Below are 9,657 nucleotides of genomic sequence, written 5' to 3'. Positions count from 1 at the left end.
AGAAGGTATGTTTGAATGCCAGCTTTGGTTTTACTTTAGGATTTGGCTTTTCTTTTTATAAAGTAGTTCTGTGCTTTATAGAATTAGGTATTTTAGAGGCATGCATGCTTTGTGTGAGCCATTTGGTTGTCTGTTACCTGTTTAGTTATACTGTACAGTTCTGAGCTGTGCAGTGTTGGCATGTCCCTTATGCATTGTCTTACCCATTCCTAGGACAAGAAACTCAATTGTAGTTGTGCCTGCACATGCAGACTCTTACAGTAACTTAATTTTTTACCAGTCATGAACTGGTAGAGAGAATTAAAATTAAAGCAAATCTCAATTACTCATTTCTTTACCTGGCTTGGGTTTGTTTGGGGGTTTTAGCATCTCATGGGGCGGTGATGTGATGGAGGGTCTTGGCTGAGGATTGTCACTTTATATGGGACATCTTGGCACATAACTGCTGCAGTCTGTAGCCATGCTTCAGTTCTCTTGGGTTTTCCTCTCCTTGGAAAAATGAGGCAAAACCAACTTTCCATTCTCATACTTAACTGTACATTTGCAATTATATATGTACCAAACCAGTCTTCAGGTAGCTTTGCAGGGGTAGAGGGTTACTGCAGAAATTTCTGCCAAGTGGGCTGTGTCTAGCACAATACCTACTTTGCAATACATGATTTTGCTCCTTCCCTTAAGAGGAAGAAGGCGTTGTAAGTGAGAAACCAAGATTAGCCCAGGTTTAGCCTGTATTAGCAATGCTTTAATGTCCTGTAGATAACTTTACCTTCACGTAGTAGGTGGCAGATGCTCCTTCTCTAACTCATGTAGTCAGCTCGTCTTAAAAACCCTGCCTAAGCTTCCTTCTAGTTATTCTCAACCTGTCAAGTGTTGTGTAAATACTTTATTTATGTGTTCCAGTTAAGCAACTTATTAGGCGAGAAGCTCACATTTCTTAGGATTTAGTTTTCAAAGGGCTGCCCTCATTATTCAGAGTCCTTGATCCATGTTATTTAATGTTCCCTTCTGAGGCTTTGGCAGTACCTAACAAAAATGTGAATAAATAGATAAATTGACTGGCTGTGGGATAATTAAAACTTTCCAAATGAGTGACAGATACAAATTTAATCTAAACCTTTCTTTGAGCTATCATTTATTTATCTTGAGCGTAATATTTTACTGGAAGCCTTTTGAAGGGTTAATGGGAGGCCTCAGTCAAAGAGCTCCTGAAGGCTCAAGTTGGGATTTTGTTTTGCAGTTAGAAGCCTTAAATGAACCTTCAGTCTGAAAGAAAACACTTTTATCTTGTAAAAAGCAAACAAAAACAACACAGAAAGCAGCCAGCCTTTCAGCTGATGGTTGTTGTAACAGATTAAACACAGTGGCTATTTAATGTCCAGTCTTCTCCTTTCACCACAGGTTTGGTTACTGCAGCCCAGCTTCTGTACAGGAGGAGCACTGAAGGTATGTTTTATTATGACATGTCTTCATCCTGCATGATGGGCTACCCAGGAAAGCGGTAATCATTCTAATCCTGTTAATCTCTAAAATTACTCTTTAGAGCACTGTTGCTTTCATACATATCTGCTCTTACTAGAGGTGATTTCTTAAGGCGATATTTGTGTCATCTCCAACAGTGGCTGCTGCGCTGCGTGTAAAACAAACAGTGATAGGGTTTGATGGCCTTCTGAGTGTGTAGGGCTATTAACACCCTGTGTAAAAACACCACTTTATGTGCCCCAAGTCTTAAGAAATCTGCCTTACACAGCAACTCCAGCTGTTAATAATGCTACTGTACTGAAGCACTGAATAGAATAAGTAAGGGAGAGGGGAAACGATGCTGTGCAGTGGCAGTAAGAGCAGCATTGAGGGGGATGATGACTCCAGCACACTCCTCCCTTCTCTGTATGGAGTTCCTTTTTCTTTGTAATCACTTCTGCTTGGGAAGAATTTCAGTCTCAGTAAAACATTCAAAGCCCTTTTTTGTGCCAGTGGCAAGACAAAACCCCTCAAAGCCCAGGAGGATTTTGGTGGTGAAAGCCGGCTCTGTTCCCAGGCTTTCTCATTGGCAGGGGTGGTTCTGGGCACAGGGGTGCCCTCAGCAGGGCTCAGAGTCCCATAAATACCCAGCGCACAGCTCTCATTGTGAGCTTGGCTGCTGGAGGCTCAGGCCCTTCATCAAGAAGGAAATGTACAGCCAGTGAGTATTCCTGTGGGCTTCTCTCTAGGAGTAGGTCACTGATTGCCACCATGGCTCATTGGCTTGGGCTTGCCTTGTGGCTGGGGGTCAGCACAGCCCAGGGAAGAGGAGGAGGGGAGTTCTTTGTGCGTGTCTATGCTATGACACCCTATGATGAGGCTGTCTGGGGAGAAAGGCTCAGCAGCAGGTACTGGAGAACAGTCTGTATTTTGGAGAACAGTCTGTATTTTGGAGTACACCAGCCCATGTCTGGTGTGTCTCCACGGGTTTTGCAGCAGATAAAATTGGAACCTAATGAATAATTCTCAGCTGCTTACTCAACTACAATTTACTTAAAAAATAAAGGCAAAAAGAGGAAAACAAATGCTTTTCCAAGAGCTGTAACATTCAAGCTGGATTTTGCTTCTGCCTAAAAGCTTATCTCAGTCTCCCCTCTAACAGATTAAAGCCATTCCCCCTTGGCCTGTCCCTGCATCCCTTTTCCAAAGCCCCTCTCCAGGTTTCTTGTAGCCCTTTTAAGCACTGGAGCTGCTCTAAGGTCTCCCTTGAGCCTTTTCTTCTCCAGGGTGACCAATATATTCTGATGCCCTGAATTTATCCCCTGGGTGAAGATGTTTGCCTGCCCTTCTCCTTCATGTGCTCAGGATGGTTCTCAAGGGGCTGCAGAGTGATAGTCCCCGAGCCTTTCACCCCCTGAAGGCTGGTGCTTCTCCCTTTTGATCTCTCAAATTATTTGCATGTTGCAGATCACTCCATCCAGAAATAAAACCCACCTCCTTGGAGGGGGTTTCCAAAGCTATCCCAAAGCCAGGCTAACCCCAACTCTCCTGGCCCTTTCAGAGTTGAGCATCCCGCTGGAGGCTACAAGAAGCTCTTTGAGACAGCGGAGGAGCTGTCCTCTCCAGTGACTGCCCATGTCACAGGTTGGTGACAGGAGACAGGTTAGTCTCCTCTTGCCCAGGTTTTGTGCTCGGGAGCTCATGGCCCAGCGGAGCTTGGGGTCTTTACAAGGGCTGGAGCACCCTTTTGGACATAAAGGACCCAATAGGGCTAGTGTGTTTTGGGGTAGAGGAGGGACAGTTGGATGAGGGATCTTCAGACATTTCAGTAGTGAATGTCTTGGTCTACAATAGGTGTGTAGGTGAAGAAAACAGGATAGTTTGAAGAGTTCCTGTGTGTTGAAGAAGGAAGTGTAATAAATATTAAAATGAGGTTTGTTCTTTTAGTTGACACAATGAAAACATCTTGGTCTAATCCGCCATGGGTTGTACGTGTACCAACACTGCATCTTTCACAGGCAGGGTGCCCACCTGGCTGCGAGGAAGCCTCCTGAGATGTGGTCCTGGCTTGTTTGAGGTGGGCGCAGAGCCCTTCTATCACCTCTTCGATGGCCAGGCGCTCCTCCATAAGTTTGACTTCAAGGAGGGGCACGTCACCTATCACCGGAGGTATGTGGCTGTTCCCAGGCCAGATAAATCAATAACAAAGCATTTGCTGGACTGTAGGCGTTGGGCACAAGCTCTGCGGCCTGGGAGGTGCTGGTTATGTCAAATCCATGCTTTTATTGGAAGAGCTCTAATGGTGAGGTCACGAAAACCAGCTGAAAATAACCAAAACTTTCTCACAGCTGGCAGAAATGCAGCTTTTTGAGCAGATTGCAAAACATCTGGAAGGAGAGGGCTGGATGCAGCTGCAGTCAGTGACAGAATGAAATTGCTGTCTGGAAACTAGCAGCCGGTTTTGGTTAAAGCTGCAGAACTACCAGCTTTGAGGTGCTTGGTGCAGAATATTTAGGCAAAACACTGTGTTTCCCATCAGCTTCAGTTCTCCAGGAGCCATTCCTTCCCAGTGCCATGAGGGGGCTGGTTGTTGGACCCCACATGCTGCAAATGCACTGTGAGGCAGTGGCTTTCAGAGGTCTCACAAAGCTCATGGCCACAATGTTCATATTTCAATTGCACAGCCCATTGCAGTTCCAGCTGTACCTGTAACATGCCTTGTCCTCACCCTCCCAGGTTTGTCAGGACTGATGCTTATGTGAGAGCGATGACTGAGAAAAGGATCGTGATAACTGAGTTTGGCACCTACGCGTACCCAGACCCATGCAAGAACATCTTTTCCAGGTACCTCGGGGTCAGGGAGATGTTGCAGCAGTGTCCTATGCTGCTTCCACTTCCAGAAACCCCTGACTGCCTCTCTGTTTTCTGTGCTCAGGTTTTTCACATATTTCAAAGGTGTGGAGGTCACTGATAATGCCCTGGTTAATGTCTACCCCATCGGTGAAGATTACTATGCCTGTACTGAGACCAACTTCATAACCAGAATTAACCCAGAAACGTTAGAGACAGTTAAGCAGGTGGGTCTTTGGACTGGGCTTCTGAATAAGAGGAGTGAAACTAAGATGAAAATGTTTAATAACAGCCTCTTACAACACGGCAAGAGTTAGGGTTTGGCAGGGACATGACATAGAAATGAAGCCAGCTCTGAGGATTAATGAGAGCAGAGTTGGAAGGAGTTCTTAAATGAACTCACTGCTGCTGATCTGAGTAATATGTAATGAGGAGGTGATGGGATTCTGTGGTCCATAGCCTCATGCTAGGGTTGGGGTTTGCAAACTGGAGTAAGGTTGTAGCCTGGCCAAAGGTGACTGTGATGGTAGGGCTCCTGCCAGAGCTTCACTGCTGCCTTCAGTTACACCAGACCCAAGCTACATTTGCCCTGTAAAACTCCAACAAAGGTAGAATCTATGCTTTGATGGTTTTCTGTGCTGTGTTACCAATGTCCAGCCTGTGAAGCCTTTCCTTTTGGACCTCGGCATCCCAAACCTCTCCCTGTAACAGTGTGAATTGTTTGGCTTTGGTGCCTTTCTTTTCACAACATGAATGGTGATCTGGGCTTAAAGAAGAACTTCCCATACCTGAAACAAGGACACATTGACCTCATGGAGCTGGCGACTTTCCCTCTCCTGCCAGGAAGGCTCCTGACTGTTCCATCTTGTTCCTCAGGTGGATCTCTGTAAATACGTGTCTGTGAACGGGGCAACAGCTCATCCCCACATCGAGAATGATGGCACCGTTTACAACATTGGGAATTGCTTTGGAAAAAACTTTTCTCTCGCCTATAACATCATACGGATCCCTCCTCTTCAGGAAGGTGCATCTACCCCACCTCTGTGTGAATGGAGGCAATCTTGTCCTAGCTATCGCTTCTTTATCCTTCAAATTAGCTTTGTCATCAAGTTACTTGTTTTAATCTTGTTTAGATTTTTATTTGCCTTTTGAAGTAACAGGAATGTTATTTTTAACACACCTCAGTTTCTAAATCACTGAATCATGGAACCCTTGAATAGTTTGTATTGGAAGGGAGCTTAAAGCTCATCTATCTCCAACCCCTGCTATGGGTAGAGCAGCTTGCTCCAAGCCCCTGTGTCCAACCTGGCCTTGAACACTGCCAGGGATGGGGCAGCCACAGCTTCTCTGGGCACCCTGTGCCAGCACCTCAGCACCCTCACAGGGACGAGCTTCTGCCTAAGAGCTCATCTCAATCTCCCCTCTAGCAGGTTAAAGCCATTCCTCCTTGTCCTATCACTACCTGCCCCTCCCATGAACTTCCTTGCTGGTTAAACACTACAAATACAAAGTAGGTGAATCCCCCATAACCCTTTGTCTATCCTGTTCCAGACAAGGAAGACCCAATAAACAAGTCAGAGGTGGTGGTGCAGTTCCCTTGCAGCGACAGGTTCAAGCCCTCCTACGTTCACAGGTAACATGTCCCGGGGTCAGCACAAACTCCTACATGGTTTTGTCCAAACGAACTCCAGTGAGCTTAATGTGCTCCTTGTGCATTTCCAAACAGCTTTGGACTGACAGAAAACTACATAGTGTTTGTTGAAACACCAGTGAAAATCAACCTCTTCAAGTTCCTCTCCGCATGGAGCCTTTGGGGAACCAACTACATGGACTGCTTCGAGTCCAACGAGACCATGGGGGTAAGGAGCATGCTGTACCTAACTGGCTGTCCTGTGCAGCCAGCTCTGCACTGGGAGGTCCATTGTGTTGGTTTCACCAATTTGCTCTGAGGCAGACCCAAGCTGCTGCTTGTTCTTCAGGTCTGGCTTCATGTGGCAGAGAAAAAGAAAGGCAGGCTCCTGAACATCAAATACCGCACCTCGGCCTTCAACCTCTTCCATCACATCAACACCTATGAAGATAATGGATTTCTGATCGTGGACCTCTGTACCTGGAAGGGGTGAGTCTTGGTGGTGCTGAGGGTCCCTGTGGCATCACCCCCACCCCTGCATGAGCGGGAGGCGGCCAGCAAAGCCCCAGCATTGACACCAGTCCCTGCACGGGTACATCTCCTTTGGAATCACCTCTGGAACTTGCATTGACTCTCTACGTAGAACCATAGAATCCTGGAATGGTTGGGGTTGGAAGGGACCTGAAAGCTCATCCGAAGTTTACTGCTGTAGCACCCTGTGGGTTTAGAAATCCGCAAGGACACTGTCCTGGAAAGCTGGATAAGCTGCAATGCCCTGATCTCACAGTCTTGTGGAGGTTTGGGCACAGGCACTAGGTGTGGATCTTGCCTGAAAGGTTTTGATGGAAAACTGCATGCTCACAGAAGGTCAAATTCTCTTGGCTGCTGAAAAGAAAAAGCACCTTCAGCTTGCTGAAGAGCATGGATCCAGCACTGGGGATGGGAACATGGAGGGGGGATTCAGGAAACAGCCCTAAGGCTGTTCCAAAAACCTGATGGCAAATGGATAGGAAGAAAACAACTGCACTTGACACCCTGACACTTTGAAATCCCATCTTTGATCTGTCTGTGATGCTGTTTGTCTGCAGGTTTGAGTTTGTCTACAACTACCTCTACTTGGCCAATTTACGAGCAAACTGGGATGAAGTGAAGCGCCAGGCCGAGAAAGCCCCACAGCCCGAGGCACGCAGATACGTCCTGCCTCTCACCATCGACAAGGTACCGGGGTCTGCGCTGTTCCCTGCAGGCCTGATGGCTGAGCATTGCTGATGCTATGCATGACCCTATTAATCCAAATTGAACCTTTTAATGGCGAGGGGTGAGCTTAAAGTGTGGGTCTTCAGAGAACCTGTCTGTTTTCTTTAGCTGCTTAATATCATTCTATTTCCCATATGTTACTATTCGAAGCTGAGACTCTGGAGCAGCAGTTAATCCTGGTGGATTAACTAGTGGAAGGTGTCCCTGCCCAGGGCATGGGGTTGGAACTGGATGAGCTTCAAGGTCCCTTCCAACCTGAATCGCTCTAGGGTCCTATGGAACTGAAGAAGCAGACACTCCTAAGCACATTGCCGTTCTGCAGCTTGATAAGGCTCTGCTGCACGCTGCTGCCTTTGCCCTTCAGCACAGTTTGCAGCTCTTCTATGCAAATGGAGTAAGAAATTGATTTCTCCATTATTTCTCTTGGGTGTTTTCCTTTCTCCCAGGCCAGCATGGGTAAGAACCTGGTCACCCTGCCCTACACCACAGCTACAGCCACCTTGCGCAGCGATGAGACCATCTGGCTGGAGCCAGAAGTCATTTTCTCAGGGCCACGCCACGGTATGACAATGACCCTGAAGTGACAACACCGGTACCCCTTGCACCCCACATCCCACTGATCCCCATGCATAAATATATATTCTTTTTTATTGCAGCCTTTGAATTTCCACAGATCAATTACAAGAAGTACTGTGGGAAACCTTACACATACGCGTATGGGCTGGGCCTGAACCACTTTGTCCCAGACAAGGTAACTATCAGTGACTGGGTGAGGCACATCCTTTCAATGAGTTTTCAGTTTAAGGACAAGAAAGTGTATTTCTGAGATGTGGACTTTGGTTTTCCCTCCTTTAGCTTTGCAAGCTGAACGTTAAAACCAAGGAGACCTGGGTGTGGCAGGAGCCAGATTCATACCCATCAGAGCCCATCTTTGTTTCCCATCCGGATGCACTGGAGGAAGATGACGGTAAGACTGATGTTTTGGTCAGGGACACTGGTTTGGAAATCCAGTTATTCCCTCAGTTCCTCATCTCCAAACAGGATTATGGGATTAGTCTTGGCTCCACTGAATTTAAAAGCAAACTCTCACTGGTTGATTAAGAACCAGATTTTGTATTATCTGTTCCCAGTTCAACAAAGTGCCTGTGCAGGGCATTAAGTCCCACTAAAATCAAAAGTTGTTAAGCTTGTTCTTAACAGTTTTCTTTAACTGAAGCAGACAATGTGCATTTTGGGAACACTTTTAAGTCTCTCTTACTTCCTTGGACTTAATCCTCTGCAGAAGCACTCCCTGACAGCTGAGGTAACCTCAAGCTCCATGCTTGCATTTCTCTCATCTTCTGCAATTTGATGCTTTCACAGATGATAGGGTAGGGTTGTTCCTGTGTTCTGAATGGCTGATTCAGAGAGCACAAAAATAACCAGCCTCAGGGCTAAGCTGTCCCATCCATTCCACACAGGGACACCAGGAGCCAAAATGGGCATCTTGTCATGTTAAGCTTCAACAGAATTATGAAGTAATTTATAACTGAATTCATAATGGGGAAAAATCCTAATCCCAGCCTGGTTTGTGATGGAAGGGACCTTAAAGCTCCTCCAGTTCCATGGGCAGGGACACCTTCCACTAGAGCAGCTTGCTCCAAGCCCCTGTGTCCAACCTGGCCTTGAACACTGCCAGGGATGGGGCAGCCACAGCTTCTCTGGGCACCCTGTGCCAGCGCCTCAGCACCCTCACAGTGAGGAGATGCACCAAGCAGGACAGCATCCTGTTTTTCTTATCTAGGGGTGGTGCTGAGCATTGTGATCAGCCCAGGCGTGGGACCCAAGCCTGCCTACCTCCTGATCCTGAGCGCCAAGGACATGAGCGAGGTGGCCAGGGCTGAGGTGGAGGTGAACATTCCCGTGACCTTCCATGGAATGTTCAAGAGAGCCTGACTGCTGCCTGCAACACGTCACATCTGGCTTCTTCCAGCCCTGGAAAGGTGCCCCCTCTGTTTATAAGTCCTCTGGTAACATTAGGTAGAAAAGTCTCTGGGCTCTGCTCTGTGCTTTGAGGAAAAGGTAATTTTTAGCCTATACTGAAGCCTTATGGATTTAAACCCCCTCCTGGCCACTCCTGTGGTATCTTCAGAGCAATCTGAGTGGAGCCTTTCCATGCTGCTTTGGAAACTTGAGCCAGCAGGCCCGAGGGTGTGTGGCAGCAGCATTTTGTCCTTCACTAGTGCACACACTGGTCTATGTGTTTGCTTTGCCATTTCTTTTGTCAAAGTGCAGTTTCTAGAGTTCTGGGTTTGAGGCTGAAACACGGCTGTGAAAACACTCATATCACTTGGGGTGAATTTGCTTCCTCAGAGTGTTACAGCCCCTCAGCTGAATCCTTCCTTTCACAGCATAAATTTTCAGCTGATGTAGTAAGAGGCTGTGGTTCAAAACACAAATTTATTGCTGATGGAGTTAAAATC

General features: G+C 46.9%; 1 protein-coding gene across 1 annotated transcript; it reads left to right on the top strand.

Annotated features, from left to right (window-relative positions):
* Positions 1–2,142: 2,142 nt before the first annotated feature.
* On the top strand, positions 2,143–9,644 carry RPE65 (retinoid isomerohydrolase RPE65). Its single transcript, XM_061469745.1, has 14 exons — positions 2,143–2,179; positions 3,020–3,102; positions 3,477–3,627; positions 4,195–4,302; positions 4,394–4,535; positions 5,185–5,332; positions 5,860–5,941; positions 6,035–6,167; positions 6,288–6,427; positions 7,027–7,156; positions 7,642–7,756; positions 7,852–7,946; positions 8,051–8,162; positions 8,979–9,644. Exons 1-14 carry the CDS (start codon positions 2,169–2,171, stop codon positions 9,128–9,130), a joined length of 1,602 nt encoding a protein of 533 aa, XP_061325729.1. The 5' UTR covers positions 2,143–2,168; the 3' UTR covers positions 9,131–9,644.
* Positions 9,645–9,657: the final 13 nt, after the last annotated feature.

The sequence above is a fragment of the Pezoporus flaviventris genome, unplaced genomic scaffold (genome assembly GCF_033815535.1).
Source record: "Pezoporus flaviventris isolate CSIRO_AGI_PZ_B2104156 unplaced genomic scaffold, CSIRO_AGI_Pfla_v1 ptg000059l, whole genome shotgun sequence".
NCBI classification, from domain to species: Eukaryota; Metazoa; Chordata; class Aves; order Psittaciformes; family Psittacidae; genus Pezoporus; species Pezoporus flaviventris.
Note: the sequence above shows the minus strand (reverse complement) of the source record. Positions and strands in the feature narration are given on the sequence as shown.

What these genes read in the sequence shown, in the direction of transcription:
- RPE65 (XM_061469745.1), top strand. An exon ending in TGCAAGAACATCTTTTCCAG is followed by an intron (nt 4,303 to 4,393) that starts GTACCTCGGGGT and finishes TTCTGTGCTCAG; the next exon opens with GTTTTTCACATATTTCAAAG. An exon ending in AGTCCAACGAGACCATGGGG is followed by an intron (nt 6,168 to 6,287) that starts GTAAGGAGCATG and finishes CTTGTTCTTCAG; the next exon opens with GTCTGGCTTCATGTGGCAGA.